The sequence below is a fragment of the Oncorhynchus keta genome, chromosome 14 (genome assembly GCF_023373465.1).
Source record: "Oncorhynchus keta strain PuntledgeMale-10-30-2019 chromosome 14, Oket_V2, whole genome shotgun sequence".
NCBI lineage: Eukaryota > Metazoa > Chordata > Actinopteri > Salmoniformes > Salmonidae > Oncorhynchus > Oncorhynchus keta.
The window spans coordinates 18,441,985-18,460,292 of NC_068434.1; the positions used below are offsets into that span (position 1 = coordinate 18,441,985).

Here is an 18,308-nt window from a genome sequence, read left to right on the forward strand (position 1 = left end):
TCCATTTACTGGTGAAATATTTTCCTGATATCAGCCATGTTAGAAACTTGGTTCCACTCCTCCAGCTCCTTGGCTATGTGGTTGAGTAAGCTTGAAGGATAGTGTTTGTGTGTGTGTCTGTGTGTATGTGTGTGTATGTGCGTGTGTGCAGTGCTCCCTCTCTTTAAACTGTCATTTGAGTGGTGCCATCCTTCCTGTTTGCCCTCCTCCTCCTCCTCCCCCTCCAGAGGCCTTGTTCATGGCAGACGTCATGACCACACACTGAACTACCACTTGTTGTGTGCAGAGTCACCCTCACCGCCAGCACTCCCCCGCCCAATCCCCAACCCCAACCCCAACCCCACCCCAGCCTGGCACACCAACACCCCCACCCCAGCCACTAACCACAATCCCCCTCCACCCCCTCTACTGTACTCTACTGTGCTCCCCTTTCAATGATCTACCATGGAATTATCTCTTTCTCCATGGCTATAATACTAACCATTCCAATATGGGCTTTTGTAAGGAGCGCGGAGCACATTCGGCTTCCATTGAGAGTGGCACTCATTATGTGGTTGTTTAGGACGGACCGACTTTGTGCAGTTGAAGTCTTGCGGTTGACACTGATTCATCTCTACAGTAATGACTAAGTGGTCCTTGAATGACAGAGGTAACACATTGCTTCTGATTAGATGTGATTTTCATCATCTTCATTATTACAGTGGGGCAGGCCGAGTAGAGCAGGGAGGGCATCGATTTAATGTTTTATTATCATTTATGTAATGAGGGCAACATTAGGGTGTGAATGTGTGTGTATGTGTGTGTCAGTGGAGGCTGCTGAGTGGAGGACAGTTCATAGTAACGGCCGGAACAAGCTAATGGAATACCATTCCACTATTCCACTCCACCCATTACCAAGAGCCAGTCCTCTTCAATTAAGGTGCCACCAACCTCCTGTGATGTGTGTGTACGTGTGTGTGTGTATGCGTGTGTGCCTGTGTGTTCGAGCCTTAGCATCTGTCCCTCTGTTGTTTCGGGTGACTGAGCTGTGTGCGTGGGCACAGGAGAAGGGGAAGCGCATGCAGACCACACCTCCCCTGAGAGCTAGGCAAGGGATCATGGGTAATGGGTTAGAGGTGTGATGTCACAGAGGGAGCCGGAGGTTAAATAGTGTGAGGGGCGAAGCACGCACTATACTTGAACTCAATCACTAAGGTAATTCCACTTAGATAGGTTAGCTCCTATGAATACACTGGTAAGTAACATCTTCCTATCACTCAAATATGTACAAAAGCACAGACTTTACCCTGACTGCTCTGCACTAATACTATGGCTGAACATGCTGGACATGACTAAAACGTCTCATCTTGTGTGTTTTCTTCAGATCTCCAGTGCAGTGCCATACAATGCTGGTTACTAGACAGGTTATTTTGGATGCTAGTTACTCAGCGTCTGTTAGAGCCAACTGAGACTGTACACTGTGCAAGTCCAGTACTTACATATGTATCTTATGAGTTTTAATCATATGATCATACTCCTAGTTTATCTGTATGACTTTCTCCTCAGTGTGCGGGGTGAGAGCAGACTCGAGCTCCGGGCTCTCACCACCTTTGTTCTCTTTCTTGTTTAGCGTCTGCTGGGGTCCCACCAAAAACCCCACCGAAAGGACAACAGACGGACGGAAGGAAAAAGAAAGAAAAGAAAAGAAAGAGAGAGGAGATTGAGAGGAGAGTGAGAGGAGAGTGAGAGGAGAGTGAGAGGAGAGTGAGAGGAGAGTGAGAGGAGAGTGAGAGGAGATTGAGAGGAGAGTGAGAGGAGAGTGAGAGGAGAGTGAGAGGAGAGTGAGAGGAGAGTGAGAGGAGAGTGAGAGGAGATTGAGAGGAGAGTGAGAGGAGAGTGAGAGGAGAGTGAGAGGAGATTGAGAGGAGAGTGAGAGGAGAGTGAGAGGAGTGAGAGGAGAGTGAGAGGAGAGGAGAGGTGAGAGGAGAGTGAGAGGAGAGTGAGAGGAGAGAGAGGAGAGTGAGAGGAGATTGAGAGGAGAGTGAGAGGAGAGTGAGAGGAGAGTGAGAGGAGATTGAGAGGAGAGTGAGAGGAGATTGAGAGGAGAGTGAGAGGAGAGTGAGAGGAGAGTGAGAGGAGAGTGAGAGGAGAGTGAGAGGAGAGTGAGAGGAGATTGAGAGGAGAGTGAGAGGAGAGTGAGAGGAGAGTGAGAGGAGATTGAGAGGAGAGTGAGAGGAGAGTGAGAGGAGAGTGAGAGGAAGGCCCAGGAAGTGTTGTACTCACACACAGTCTCTGTCTGCTGATCATCAGATCAATGTCTTCATTTATTTTCCTGTACTTTTCCTCAGACTCAGGGCTGTGGCCGACGGAGTCGTCTGCGTCGGGGTCAGGGCTGTCACAGCCATTTAGGCCCTTCTTTCTCAATGTCTGAAAACAGAGTAGTCACACACACAGTTGAATGGGGGAACAGGACAGAGGAGAGGAGAGGAGAGGAAAGGAGAGGAATGTGGGTTGGTTCATGTTAGAATGGGTCCTGAGAAAGCACTCAACTGAGCCAATGAATGAATGAGAGATACATGTGTGTGTATGTATGTGTGTGTGTGTGTGTGTGTGTGTGTGTGTGTGTGTGTGTGTGTGTGTGTGTGTGTGTGTGTGTGTGTGTGTGTGTGTGTGTGTGTGTGTGTGTGTGTGTGTGTGTGTGTGTGTGTGTACTAATGGGTTAAATTGGCAATAATCCTTTGTATGGGATAATGTGCTTGGACAAGATCAATTCCCAGGTCCATCAATGTGGGGTGGGATGGGGACACAGTGGTGTGCTTGTAAACAAGTAAACATGTAGCTAATCACTGATGACATATATCATGTAATAACATTCACTAGCAAGACAGAGTACCCAGACTCCTCTCTGAAACGAGACATAGTCATGAACATGGAAATAAAACATATTTATGTTGTGTGTGTGTCTGTGTGGGGGGGGGATTATGTATACAGGCAGCAGTTTCCCTATTGGCCACCTGATGGCCACCTGCTCCTGTTTCTGTGGCCACAGCACAGACCCCTCTCTCTCTCTCTCTCTCTCTCTCTCTCTCCCTGTCTCTCTCTGTCTCTCTCTGTCTTTCTCTCTCTCTCTCTGTCTTTCTCTCTCTCTCTGTCTTTTTCTCTCTCTGTCTTTCTCTCTCTCTCCCTCTCTTTCTCTCTCTCCCTGTCTCTCTCTGTCTGTCTGTCTGTCTGTCTCTCTCTCTCTCTCTCTCTCTCTCTCTCTCTCTCTCTCTCTCTCTCTCTCTCTCTCTCTCTCTCTCTCTCTCTCTCGTTCTAGGTCTCTCTCTCTACCCCTGGAGGAAGAGGAGAGAGCGGAAAGATAAGATCAGCTTTTCTTTCCCTGTTAGATCAAGGCACCGTGTCTCACTAAAGTGATGGTGATACAGGATTCTATATAACATAGTTTTTTTGGTGTATGTGTGTTTTGATTAGAGTGTTCTTAGTTATGTAAGAGGGATTTACAGTGAGTAGTAAAATAAATGGTGCAATAGCGAGCTTCTATTAATGACTGAACCTCCTGACCCCTCCTGACCCTCTCTCCCTCCTCCCCTCCCCTCCCCTCCTGCCCTCCCTCCCCCTGCTCCTCCCCTCTGACCTGCCCCTCCCCTCCTGTCCTTCCCTCCCTCTCTCCACAGTCTGGCTTTAATAAAAGGATATTAGTCTACAGGAGGAATATCACAGCCCCGCTCCTGTCTGCGCAGACGACGATGCCTCACACTGTGCTCCACTGCTTTCATGTGGGCCTCCCTATCATACCTACCGCTATAATTACATTTACTTTAACGCAGCCTCGAGTTGATGGTGATCCTGTGTGTGTGTGTGTGTGTCTCAGTGCTAGGGACAAATAGAGAGAGTGAGAGAATGGGAAAGAGAGATGCTGAGATCATCTCACTCTGTCTGATCCTCCTCATTTGTGTGACACTGCTTGTCACCGCGAGCAGCGCAGAGCACTACTGTAAAGTGATAGAAGTTACTGAGAGTGATCCGCCTGTTTATAAAACAAATGACACTCCAGTCATTGCTGATGTCAGGAGAACAAAGCTCTTCTAAAGTGTGGCTTTAGTGAACCGAGAGTTGTATGAAGACTGTTTGATGCCGGAGGCGTCTTGTGGTGAGGGAACGTGATTCACCTGCCTCTCGTCTCAGAGATTCCTCTCTCTCTGTGCCATACCTATTTCTCCCTCTCCCTCTCCCTCTCAACCCACAGGTTAGTTTGAAGTTAAGAATGTCTTTGACATTGTTCAGGAAATCACACCGAACAAATCAACGATACAACCTAGGAGATCTAACATTTTTTAAAATGACAATAAAACCCAAACTTCTCCATCAGGGCATGATAAGACAACATGACAAAATATTTCCAAGGGTCCAATATCATCACTCGCTTTTGGCAGATGCTCTGTGTTTCAAAATGTTTTCAAACATTTGCGTACTTTGCTCTGGTCTTTCGTGTAGTACAGTAGTGTAGTATTACTATCAAATTGACATCAACAAGTATAGGCCTCTTGTCGACATTATCTGGTATTTTCAGCCTGGTCTCATAGACTAGACGTAACATAACACATGTAAATACGAGACACTCAAATTAGTATGATATGTTATATTTGGTGTGGTGTGTAAACCCATATGGGGTAACTGAGATGGGACAGTGGGCCTGCCTGGGGTGTTGATGAGGCAGTGGGATGGAGGGCGGGTGCGATATATGACATTGAGACATGTGGCCCTGGCATAGCTTTCCGCCAGGGCTGAGCAGTTTTAGGACACGGCGTGAGCCCGCTATGCCACTCATCCCAGACATGCCCACCTGTCAGAGACATCACACCTGTTGCCAAGTGATGCCACCCAGCCCAGCAGCCAATCAGAGGCCAAGTAACCGTGTCATGGCCATAGAAGGCCCCCTCTCTCTCTCTCTCTCTCTCTCTCTCTCTCGGCTAATGTATCCACTCCCTGCTTCCCCCTCTTCCTCTCTGTTGTTTTGCCTCATGGCTCTCTTCTTTGCTCCCTGCTTCCCCCTCTTCCTCTCTGTTGTTTTGCCTCATGGCTCTCTTCTTCGCTCCCTGCTTCCCCCTCTTCCTCTCTGTTGTTTTGCCTCATGGCACTCTTCTTTGCTCCCTGCTTCCCCCTCTTCCTCTCTGTTGTTTTGCCTCATAGCTCTCTTCTTTGCTCCCTGCTTCCCCCTCTTCCTCTCTGTTGTTTTGCCTCATGGCTCTCTTCTTTGCTCCCTGCTTCCCCCTCTTCCTCTCTGTTGTTTTGCCTCATGGCTCTCTTCTTCGCTCCCTGCTTCCCCCTCTTCCTCTCTGTTGTTTTGCCTCATGGCACTCTTCTTTGCTCCCTGCTTCCCCCTCTTCCTCTCTGTTGTTTTGCCTCATGGCACTCTTCTTTGCTCCCTGCTTCCCCCTCTTCCTCTCTGTTGTTTTGCCTCATGGCTCTCTTCTTTGCTCCCTGCTTCCCCCTCTTCCTCTCTGTTGTTTTGCCTCATGGCACTCTTCTTTGCTCCCTGCTTCCCCCTCTTCCTCTCTGTTGTTTTGCCTCATGGCACTCTTCTTTGCTCCCTGCTTCCCCCTCTTCCTCTCTGTTGTTTTGCCTCATGGCTCTCTTCTTTGCTCCCTGCTTCCCCCTCTTCCTCTCTGTTGTTTTGCCTCATGGCACTCTTCTTTGCTCCCTGCTTCCCCCTCTTCCTCTCTGTTGTTTTGCCTCATGGCACTCTTCTTTGCTCCCTGCTTCCCCCTCTTCCTCTCTGTTGTTTTGCCTCATGGCTCTCTTCTTCGCTCCCTGCTTCCCCCTCTTCCTCTCTGTTGTTTTGCCTCATGGTACTCTTCTTTGCTCCCTGCTTCCCCCTCTTCCTCTCTGTTGTTTTGCCTCATGGCACTCTTCTTTGCTCCCTGCTTCCCCCTCTTCCTCTTTGTTGTTTTGCCTCATGGCTCTCTTCTTCGCTCCCTGCTTCCCCCTCTTCCTCTCTGTTGTTTTGCCTCATGGCACTCTTCTTTGCTCCCTGCTTCCCCCTCTTCCTCTTTGTTGTTTTGCCTCATGGCTCTCTTCTTTGCTCCCTGCTTCCCCCTCTTCCTCTCTGTTGTTTTGCCTCATGGCTCTCTTCTTTGCTCCCTGCTTCCCCCTCTTCCTCTCTGTTGTTTTGCCTCATGGCTCTCTTCTTTGCTCCCTGCTTCCCCCTCTTCCTCTCTGTTGTTTTGCCTCATGGCTCTCTTCTTTGCTCCCTGCTTCCCCCTCTTCCTCTCTGTTGTTTTGCCTCATGGCTCTCTTCTTTGCTCCCTGCTTCCCCCTCTTCCTCTCTGTTGTTTTGCCTCATGGCTCTCTTCTTTGCTCCCTGCTTCCCCCTCTTCCTCTCTGTTGTTTTGCCTCATGGCTCTCTTCTTTGCTCCCTGCTTCCCCCTCTTCCTCTCTGTTGTTTTGCCTCATGGCTCTCTTCTTTGCTCCCTGCTTCCCCCTCTTCCTCTCTGTTGTTTTGCCTCATGGCTCTCTTCTTTGCTCCCTGCTTCCCCCTCTTCCTCTCTGTTGTTTTGCCTCATGGCACTCTTCTTTGCTCCCTGCTTCCCCTTCTTCCTCTCTGCTGTTTTGCCTCATGGCTCTCTTCTTTGCTCCCTGCTTCCCCCTCTTCCTCTCTGTTGTTTTGCCTCATGGCTCTCTTCTTTGCTCCCTGCTTCCCCCTCTTCCTCTCTGTTGTTTTGCCTCATGGCTCTCTTCTTTGCTCCCTGCTTCCCCCTCTTCCTCTCTGTTGTTTTGCCTCATGGCACTCTTCTTTGCTCCCTGATTCCCCCTCTTCCTCTCTGTTGTTTTGCCTCATGGCTCTCTTCTTTGCTCCCTGCTTCCCCCTCTTCCTCTCTGTTGTTTTGCCTCATGGCACTCTTCTTTGCTCCCTGCTTCCCCCTCTTCCTCTCTGTTGTTTTGCCTCATGGCTCTCTTCTTTGCTCCCTGCTTCCCCCTCTTCCTCTCTGCTGTTTTGCCTCATGGCTCTCTTCTTTGCTCCCTGCTTCCCCCTCTTCCTCTCTGTTGTTTTGCCTCATGGCTCTCTTCTTTGCTCCCTGCTTCCCCCTCTTCCTCTCTGTTGTTTTGCCTCATAGCACTCTTCTTCGCTCCCTGCTTCCCCCTCTTCCTCTCTGTTGTTTTGCCTCATGGCTCTCTTCTTCGCTCCCTGCTTCCCCCTCTTCCTCTCTGTTGTTTTGCCTCATAGCTCTCTTCTTTGCTCCCTGCTTCCCCTTCTTCCTCTCTGTTGTTTTGCCTCATGGCTCTCTTCTTTGCTCCCTGCTTCCCCCTCTTCCTCTCTGTTGTTTTGCCTCATGGCACTCTTCTTTGCTCCCTGCTTCCCCCTCTTCCTCTCTGTTGTTTTGCCTCATGGCTCTCTTCTTTGCTCCCTGCTTCCCCCTCTTCCTCTCTGTTGTTTTGCCTCATGGCACTCTTCTTTGCTCCCTGCCTGTCTTACCCTCTATCCCCCCACTGCTGCTCCAATCATGGCCTAGTGTTTTACATGTACACATCACTGGCCAGTCTTTTAATATGACAGAACACATAGTTGACATACAAAGACAAATACATTCACCATGACAGGAAATGGCAGGGGGGAAGAACACTGGGGGATATGCAGATAATGCAAACATGCTGATTAAACACATCCCGTGCTCATATCTATACAGTTTTATTCCAACATATTCTCACTTACATCAAATGTTTCCAGTATGTCTACCTAAAAATAACAATTGTGAAAAAAGTGAAGATCAAGCAAATAGAAAGTACATTTTCTATGCTGACATCTTAATAGCTGTAGGAGATCAAAGCTCCATGATCCACAATCCAAAGCTTTATTGATGAGGGGAGATCAATCTAAGAAAGCGGAAAATGGGCTATCCTGGACGCAATTTGAAGGGAGAGAGAGAGAGATAGATAGAGAGATGTTAAAAAGAGGAAGCAAGACAACGAAAGAAAGATTGAGATACTGTGAGGGAGCAAGAGAGAGACTGAGACAGAGAGAGAGAAAGAGAGGTGAGAAGAGGACTGCATAGGCTGCTGTCTCCCTGTCTCTCTCTGTCTCTCCCTCTCTGTCTCTCCCTCTCTCTCTCTCCCTCTCCCTCTCCCTCTCTCTCTCTCTCTCTCTCTCTCTCTCTCTCTCTCTCTCTCTCTCTCTCTCTCTCTCTCTCTCTCTCTCTCTCTCTCTTTCTCTCTCTCTCTCTCCCTCCCTCTCTCTCTCTGTGGCCCCTTTGGAGGCTTGCTCCTAATTAAACTCCATCCGCATGATGTTCCCTCCTGGCTCAGCCTGTCAGAGGGCCTGTTTGCAGCACGAGGAGTGTAGACACTGTGTCCTACATACCCTCCTCATCGGTACCCTTCCCACCCACACTCCAACCCACACCCCACGCACAGCTTGGCTTAGTTAGGCTAGGAGTATATGATTTTACATTGCAGATCATAGTGCAAGGGCAGTGGCAATTTAAAGGTGCATTTCATAACCATGAATGCAATGCACACTTTTACAGTATGTAATTGGGAATTTGGGAAGGTACAGTGCCTTGCGAAAGTATTCGGCACCCTTGAACTTTGCGACTTTTTGCCACATTTCAGGCTTTAAACATAAAGATATAAAACTGTATTTTTTTGTGAAGAATCAACAACAAGTGTGACACAATCATGAAGTGGAACGACATTTATTGGATATTTCAAACTTTTTTAACAAATCAAAATTATTCAGCCCCCTTAAGTTAATACTTTGTAGCGCCACCTTTTGCTGCAATTACAGCTGTAAGTCGCTTGGGGTATGTCTCTATCAGGTTTGCACATTGAGAGACTGACATTTTTTCCCATTCCTCCTTGCAAAACAGCTCGAGCTCAGTGAGGTTGGATGGAGAGCATTTGTGAACAGCAGTTTTCAGTCCTTTCCACAGATTCTCAATTGGATTCAGGTCTGGACTTTGACCTGGCCATTCTAACACCTGGATATGTTTATTTTTGAACCATTCCATTGTAGATTTTGCTTTATCTTTTGGATCATTGTCTTGTTGGAAGACAAATCTCCGTCCCAGTCTCAGGTCTTTTGCAGACTCCATCAGGTTTTCTTCCAGAATGGTCCTGTATTTGGCTCCATCCATCTTCCCATCAATTTTAACCATCTTTCCTGTCCCTGCTGAAGAAAAGCAGGCCCAAACCATGATGCTGCCACCACCATGTTTGACAGTGGGGATAGGGTGTTCAGGGTGATGAGCTGTGTTGCTTTTACGCCAATGCTTTTTGCATTGTTGCCAAAAAGTTCAATTTTGGTTTCATCTGACCAGAGCACCTTCTTCCACATGTTTGGTGTGTCTCCTAGGTGGCTTGTGGCAAACTTTAAACTACACTTTTTATGGATATCTTTAAGAAATGGCTTTCTTCTTGCCAATCTTCCATAAAGGCCAGATTTGTGCAATATACGACTGATTGTTGTCCTATGGACAGAGTCTCCCACCTCAGCTGTAGATCTCTGCAGTTCATCCAGAGTGATCATGGGCCTCTTGGCTGCATCTCTGATCAGTCTTCTCCTTGTATGAGCTGAAAGTTTAGAGGGACGGCCAGGTCTTGGTAGATTTGCAGTGGTCTGATACTCCTTCCATTTCAATATTATCACTTGCACAGTGCTCCTTGGGATGTTTAAAGCTTGGGAAATCTTTTTGTATCCAAATCCGGCTTTAAACTTCTTCAAAACAGTATCTCGGACCTGCCTGGTGTGTTCCTTGTTCTTCGTGATGCTCTCTGCGCTTTTAACGGACCTCTGAGACTATCACATTGCAGGTGCATTTATATGGAGACTTGATTACACACAGGTGGATTGTATTTATCATCAGTAGTCATTTAGGTCAACATTGGATCATTCAGAGATCCTCACTGAACTTCTGGAGAGAGTTTGCTGCACTGAAAGTAAAGGGGCTGAATAATTTTGCACTCTCTCTCTCTCTCTCTCTCTCTGTCTCTCTCTCTCTCTGTCTCTCTCTCTCTCTCTGTATCTCTCTCTCTGTCTCTCTCCCTGTATCTCTCTCTCTGTCTCTCTCAATTCAATTCAATTCAATTCAAGGGCTTTATTGGCATGGGAAACATGTGTTAACATTGCCAAAGCAAGTGAGGTAGACAACATACAAAGTGAATATATAAGGTGAAAAACAACAAAAATGAACAGTAAACATTACACATACAGAAGTTTCAAAACAGTAAAGACATTACAAATGTCATATTATATATATATATACTCTCTGTCTCTCTCTCTGTATCTCTCTCTCTGTCTCTCTCTCTCTGTATCTCTCTCTCTGTCTCTCTCTCTCTCTGTATCTCTCTCTCTCTCTCTCTCTCTCTCTCTCTCTCTCTCTCTCTCTCTCTCTCTCTCTCTCTCTCTCTCTCTCTCTCTCTCTCTCTCTCTCTCTCTCTCTCTCTCTCTCTCTCTCTCTCTCTCTCTCTCTCTCTCTGTGTGAATGTTGTTTGCCTGTTGCCCAGGTGGGGGCTTTGGTTGGTATTTTGGAAGCAAATTATGGCCAATGACTGTGGCTTTAGCAAGTAGGTATCAGTGAAAACTGAATTATGTTTCTTGTAAATATGTTTCTTTGTATTTTTGTGATTAAATGTAAATTTAATCACAGGGCCACTTATGGTTACTCATGCTTGGTGTGGAAGAAAGGGAAAATCTTGAGGGATAAACAGCTTCTTTCATATTGGCTAAGTCTCTGACTGAGCCTAAGGAGTGTCATTCTCTGGATCCAACATGGAACACACTCACTCACACTACCGAGCACCGCAGTGTTCCTGGCAGAGAGGCATTACATCAGTGTGTGGCTACATCTCATCAATGTTTGTGAGAGTGTGTGGGGGGAGGCCACCGGGAGCAGAGCAGAGCTCCCTCACCATTAGAAAGTGCCATGCTCAATTTCACCTAAGCAGATTGGTAAGAGTGGCGCGGTGCGGCCCACTGTGAATGACTAGGAGCTATGGGGAGAAACAATATCCCTTCCCATCACAGCTAACAAGATAGAAGGGGCCTTGAGAAGGGCCCACTGTGGATTCTTTCCCCAACGGCATGTTCACAGACACCTGGTTGGTGGCAGTGGAGGGATACAGTAATAGAGTGCTCGGACTGCATGATCTCTCTCTCTCTCTTTCTCTCTGTCTGTCTCTCTCTGTCTGTCTGTCTCTCTCTGTCTGTCTGTCTGTCTGTCTGTCTGTCTGTCTGTCTGTCTGTCTGTCTGTCTCTCTCTCTCTCTCTCTCTCTCTCTCTCTCTCTCTCTCTCTCTCTCTCTCTCTCTCTCTCTCTCTCTCTCTCTCTCTCTCTCTCTCTCTCTCTCTCTCTCTCTCTCTCTCTCTCTCTCTCCTTTAGCCACTTGTGCTTGTGGAGAACATCAGGGGGATCAGCCTGGCTTAGCTTATTGGAAGCAGATGGCAGACCAAAGGCAGGAAGGCCACAGTTTCATGAAGCGTGGTCTGAACATGTCAGAATGTCAGAGGGGACATGCCCAGAGGTGACTGCTATAGGTGGTTTTGCCTGTCTGTTTGCTTGTCTGTCTGTCGTACTGTATCAGACTATCATACTGTATTGTACTGTATCAGATTGTATCAGACTGTATCATACTGTATCGGACTGTATGATATTGTATCATGCTGTATCAGACTGTATCATACTGTTGCGAATGTATCGTATTGTATCAGACTATCATTATGTATCATACTGTATCGGACTGTATCAGACTGTATCATACTGTATCAGACTGTATCATACTGTATCAGACTGTATCATTATGTATCATACTGTATCAGACTGTATCATACAGCATCAGACTGTATCAGACTGTATCATACAGCATCAGACTGTATCATTATGTATTGTACTGTATCATTATGTATCATACTGTATCAGACTGTATCAGACGGTGTCATACAGCATCTGACTGTATCAGACTGTATCATACTGTATCAGACTGTATCATACTGTATCGGACTGTATCATATTGTATCATGCTGTATCAGACTGTATCATACTGTATCAGACTGTATCATTATGTATCATACTGTATCAGACTGTATCAGACTGTAGAATTATGTATCATACTGTATCAGACTGTATCATACTGTATCATACAGCATCAGACTGTATCAGACTGTATCAGACTGTATCATACTGTATCATACAGCATCAGACTGTATCAGACTGTATCATACAGCATCAGACTGTATCAGACTGTATCATACAGCATCAGACTGTATCAGACTGTATCATACAGCATCAGACTGTATCAGACTGTATCATACAGCATCAGACTGTATCATTATGTATTGTACTGTATCATTATGTATCAGACTGTATCAGACTGTATCATACTGTATCAGACTGTATCAGACTGTATCAGACGGTGTCATACAGCATCAGACTGTATCAGACTGTATCATACTGTATCAGACTGTATCAGACTGTATCAGACGGTGTCATACAGCATCAGACTGCATCAGACTGTATCATACTGTATCAGACTGTGTCATACAGCATCAGACTGTATCAGACTGTATCATTATGTATTGTACTGTATAAGACTATCAGACTGTATCATTATGTATTGTACTGTATCATACTGTATCTTACTGTACTGTACTGTATTAGATTGTATCATACTGTATCATTATGTACCGTACTGTATTGTACTATATCTTACTGATCAGACTGTATCAGACTGTAGGAACTGTATCGGACTGTATCGTACTGTAGGGACTGTATCATACTGTAGGGACTGTATCGTACTGTAGGGACTGTATCATACTGTAGGGACTGTATTGTACTGTATCATACTGTAGGGACCCTTGATGGACTGTATCATACTGTAGGGACTTGATCATACTGTATGGACTGTATCATACCGTAGGGACTGTATTGTACTGTAATAGACTGTATCGTACTGTATCAGACTGTATCATACTGTGTCAGACTGTATCATACTGTAGAGACTGTATCGTGCTGTATCAGACTGTATCGTACTGTATCAGACTGTATCATGCTGTATCAGTCTGTTTTATCCTTCTCAACCCCCCCCCCCCTAAAAAGATTTAGATGCACTATTGTAAAGTGGCTGTTCCACTGGATGTCATAAGGTGTATGCACCAATTTGTAAGTCGCTCTGGATAAGAGCGTCTGCTAAATGACTTAAATGTAAATGTAAATGTTTTAGACTGTATCATACTGTAGGGATTATCGTACGGTATCAGACTGTATTGTACTGTATCATTATGCATCATGCTGTATCATGCTGTATCAGACTGTTAGCTGCAACAGCAGCAGCATCCACAGTCAGGAGACAGTATAGCTATTGACGTTGAATCACTCATAATGAGCCAGCCGAGCTGTATAGAGGCACAGTGAAGACGGATAAAGAGGACACTTATACCCATATCTTTAACATACTCCTCCCCTCCTAACAGTACAGACAGCTAAAATAATCTGGATAATGGAAGTTCTGGACCTACTGTAACCACTCCCCAGCAACACCAGGAATGGTAATGAGTGATTGGTTCTGGCTGTCGTCTTGATTGTGGCCAACCAATCGTCAGTTATCGTCTTTTGTCTCTCTGTCTCTTATCGCGTTGTGACACAACAGGAAAGGGGCTTGGGGGCCTGGTGGGGGCCCTGAGTAACAATGACCAGCCGCTTGACCTATGTTGAGACCTTGAGTTTCCACACCCTCCATCCCTCCCTCCCACGATGGCAATGTCAGCTATAAAAATAGATCTTCATTATTCCCAGTTTCCCACAAATAGTTTCAAAGAACAAGGCATCATTTCATGCTAATGACTGGAGTCAATTGTTTTGGGGCTGTCTAGTGGAAAAGCCTGCACTTGGCAGCGTGGCATTAGAAGTGGCTCGCCACTGCACTGCTAATCCATGCCACAGGGACCACATTATTGGCACATTTCAGAATATCTATTTTAAAATACCTTTTGTTGTTTTGAGTACCTCAGACTTCCGCTTGTATTGACCTTAGAATGCTTGTGATTATCAAAATGTTACTTGTAGTTTCTAATCGGCAGTTCTGCTTTTTCTGGACTGTCTGTCTGGCTGATGTGGTACAAAATACTGAGCTAAGGACTGTAATATGCATGTGTACAACGCCATTTTGTCATATGCGTCTTCCAAAACAGGCAACTAAAAGCAAGTGAGACGATTATTGTAGAAAAGGACATAATTAAATGTGTGAAGCTCAATGGATAAACACAACAACTATCCATGTGTCTGGGACACAGAAGGTATGGTATCGTGAGGAGAGTTTTATCTTGCCTTTAGGCAGCCCTCATTCTGGTTTCACCAGCAGGTTGACTTGGCATGACCAACCAGATCTCACAGTTTTACCAATTTGACTTCAGATTTCAAAGTTGCTCCAAACATCAGTCAAATTTCGATGTTACGGGTTAAGGTTTTGGATAGGGTTAAAACATCAAGTTTAGACATTCACTCTGAATGGTTAAGGTAAGGGTTAAGGTTTGGGATAGAGTAAAACACAAAGTTTAGGCATTCACTCTGAATGGTTAAGGTAAGGGTTAAGGTTTGGGATACAGTAAAACATAACGTTTAGGCATTCACTCTGAATGGTTAAGGTAAGGGTTACGGTTTGGGATACAGTAAAACATAACGTTTAGGCATTCACTCTGAATGGTTAAGGTAAGGGTTAAGGTTTGGGATAGAGTAAAACACAAAGTTTAGGCATTCACTCTGAATGGTTAAGGTAAGGGTTAAGGTTTGGGATACAGTAAAACATAACGTTTAGGCATTCACTCTGAATGGTTAAGGTAAGGGTTACGGTTTGGGATAGAGTAAAACATAAAGTGTAGGCATTCACTCTGAATGGTTAAGGTAAGGGTTAAGGTTTGGGATAGAGTAAAACATTTTTAAAAAACGTAACGAGTATCTACCACTGGGATTGAACACGCGACCTTTGGATCCAGAGTAATGGGACTACACCCATCTGCCGACCCCGTCCACAACACGACTACTTGATGGTAATAGCGCCCACTGTTGACCCTAGTGGCCGGGTTGAAGGCAATTTTCGATGTCCTCAGGACATGGACAGGCATCCATGAGCGATTTGGCTGTGCGTGACATCTCTCCGGTTTGTCTCTCATGCTAGTTGTGATTACCTGCCAATTTACTCAAGTGAAAATGACTTGACATATATTACTCACAGCAGTTCCCTTCTCAACCCTTGTGACATACAGTATGCCATCAAGCCTAACTCTCAACAGCCCCTCAAACATCTGACTACCTGAAATCTGTGTGTGTCTGCGTGTGACATTATGGTGGTGCATACGAAAGTCTGGGTTAATTTCAGTCTGTATGTTTGGTTTTGCGTCTGTCTGGGTTGAAACAAGGCTGTTGATGAGTCTACCCTCCCAGTACTCCTAAAACATTATGAACTTCAACAAACCTGTGCCATTAATTTGTCTGAGACGAGAAGAAAAATACAGGGAGTCTAAGAGAGGGAGAAAACAAGCAGTGATTGAAATAATAAAGCCCTTTACTCCGAGGATCAAATGATTATTGGCACTAATGGGTCTCTGACCACTGGGTCTTGTGCATGTCGTGACCCGGTTTGTGCATGGTTGTCTCTGAGAGAGAGGGATCCTGAATGAACATTCTGATGGTTTGCTTATTCACTTTGCTTCTCCATACACACACACGCAGACACACACACGCACGCACGCAAAGACACACAAACACACACAGCTATTCCACGGCTATTCTTCTCCACTCTCCTAGCCAGCCCCGCCAGCCAAGTACTATTTTTAGCTCAGCCACACTCTATTTTTAGACCACTACCGGTTTTGAAGCATTCATTATTAGGGAAAAGAATACCAAAAAACCAGAGAGGGAGGGAAAGGGGAGTGGAGGGGAGTGGAAGGGGGGCCTCTCAGTTTGGACATCAGAAACACACACACTTTGAAGGTGGTACGCCGTGAACTCCGCAGATGTTTTTAATCGCAGGGAAGTATAAGGAAAACACAGAGACTAGAGACGGGGAAAACAATGGAATTAAAAAACATACACAAATGTTCTTGCTTTTCTTTTTTTTGCAACAAGATATTATGCCCCATCAAGCAAAAAGGCAGTAACTGCTCATAGCGTGGAACTGATAAAAAGGCAGTTACTGCTCATAGCGTGGAACTGATAAAAAGGCAGTAACTGCTCATAGCGTGGAACTGATAAAAAGGCAATTAGTGCTCATACCGTGGAACTGATAAAAAGGCAGTTACTGCTCATAGCGTGGAACTGATAAAAGGGCAGTTACTGCTCATAGCGTGGAACTGATAAAAAGGCAGTTACTGCTCATAGCGTGGAACTGATAAAAAGGCAGTAACTGCTCATAGCGTGGAACTGATAAAAAGGCAGTAACTGCTCATAGCGTGGAACTGATAAAAAGGCAGTAACTGCTCATAGCGTGGAACTGATAAAAAGGCAGTTACGGCTCATAGCGTGGAACTGATAAAAAGGCAGTTACTGCTCATAGCGTGGAACTGATAAAAAGGCAGTAACTGCTCATAGCGTGGAACTGATAAAAAGGCAGTTACTGCTCATAGCGTGGAACTGATAAAAAGGCAGTTACTGCTCATAGCGTGGAACTGATAAAAAGGCAGTAACTGCTCATAGCGTGGAACTGATAAAAAGGCAGTTACTGCTCATAGCGTGGAACTGATAAAAAGGCAGTTACTGCTCATAGCGTGGAACTGATAAAAAGGCAGTTACTGCTCATAGCGTGGAACTGATAAAAAGGCAGTAACTGCTCATAGCGTGGAACTGATAAAAAGGCAGTAACTGCTCATAGCGTGGAACTGATAAAAAGGCAGTTACTGCTCATAGCGTGGAACTGATAAAAAGGCAGTTACTGCTCATAGCGTGGAACTGATAAAAAGGCAGTAACTGCTCATAGCGTGGAACTGATAAAAAGGCAGTTAGTGCTCATAGCGTGGAACTGATAAAAAGGCAGTTACTGCTCATAGCGTGGAACTGATAAAAGGGCAGTTACTGCTCATAGCGTGGAACTGATAAAAAGGCAGTTACTGCTCATAGCGTGGAACTGATAAAAAGGCAGTAACTGCTCATAGCGTGGAACTGATAAAAAGGCAGTTACTGCTCATAGCGTGGAACTGATAAAAAGGCAGTTACTGCTCATAGCGTGGAACTGATAAAAAGGCAGTTACTGCTAACATGATCCCCATTTTCTATAGAAAATCAATAGAGGAAGGATACTTGTCCACGTGATTAAGCATGTATTGAATGTACCAAAAATGACATTAAGTCATTTTCTACTAAATTAACAGTTACTGCCTTTTTGCTTGGATGGGAACTATTTAAAAAAAGTATGTGGACACCTGCTCATCGAACATCTCATTCTAAAGTCATGGGCAATAACATGGACTTGGTCCCCCATTTGCTGCTATAACAGCCTTCACTCTTCTGGGAAGGTATTCCATTAGATGTTGGAATTTTGCTGTGTGGACTTGCTTCCACTCAGCGACAAGAGCATTAGTTGGGCACTGATGTCGAGCGATTACGCCTGGCACGCAAACGGCGTTACAATTTATCCCAAAGATGTTTGAAGGGGATGAGATCAGGGCTCTGTGCAGGTCATTCAAGTTCTTCCACACCGATCTCGACAAACTACTTCCTCTATGGACCTTGCTTTGTGCACACGGCATTGTCACGCTGAAACAGGAAAGGGCCTTCCCCAAAAGGTTGCCACAAAGTTGGAAGCACAGAATCATTTAGAATGTCATTGTATGCTGTAGCGTTAAGATTTCCCTTCACTGGAACTAAGGGGCCTAGCCCGAACCATGAAAAACAGCCCCAGACCATTATTCTTCATCCACCAAACTTTACAGTAGGCATTTGGGCAGGTAGCGTTCTCCTGGCATCCGTCAAACCCAGAATCGTCCACTGGACTGCCAGCTGGTGAAGTGTGATTCATCACTTCAGAGAACGTGTTTTCACTCCTCCAGAGTCCAATGGCGGTGAACTTTACACCACTCCAGTTGACGCATGGCATTGTGCATTGTGATCTTAGGCTTGTGTGCGGCTGCTTGGCCATGGAAACCAATTTCATGAAGCTCCTGACTAACAGTTATTGTGCTGACCTTGCTTCCAGGGGCAGTTTGGAATTGAGTGAGTGTTACAACCGAGGACAGACAATTTACAAAGAAACAGTACAACGAAGCACCTCAGTTGGTGGAATTCATGACGCAAAACACTTTGAACACTTGGACCATGTTTTACAAGCATGTAAAATGTGGGTGTTTTCTCC

General features: G+C 45.6%; 1 protein-coding gene across 5 annotated transcripts in view; it reads right to left on the minus strand.

The window, feature by feature from the left end:
• LOC118394027 (myocyte-specific enhancer factor 2C-like) overlaps positions 1-18,308 on the minus strand; it is a 126,601-nt gene that overhangs the window by 20,756 nt on the left and 87,537 nt on the right. For all 5 annotated transcript variants that reach the window (XM_052461222.1, XM_052461220.1, XM_052461223.1 and 2 more), the window contains exon 4: positions 2,263-2,406. In XM_052461222.1, coding sequence (XP_052317182.1) covers positions 2,263-2,406 — 144 coding nt within the window. The remainder of the gene's footprint in view (positions 1-2,262; positions 2,407-18,308) is intronic.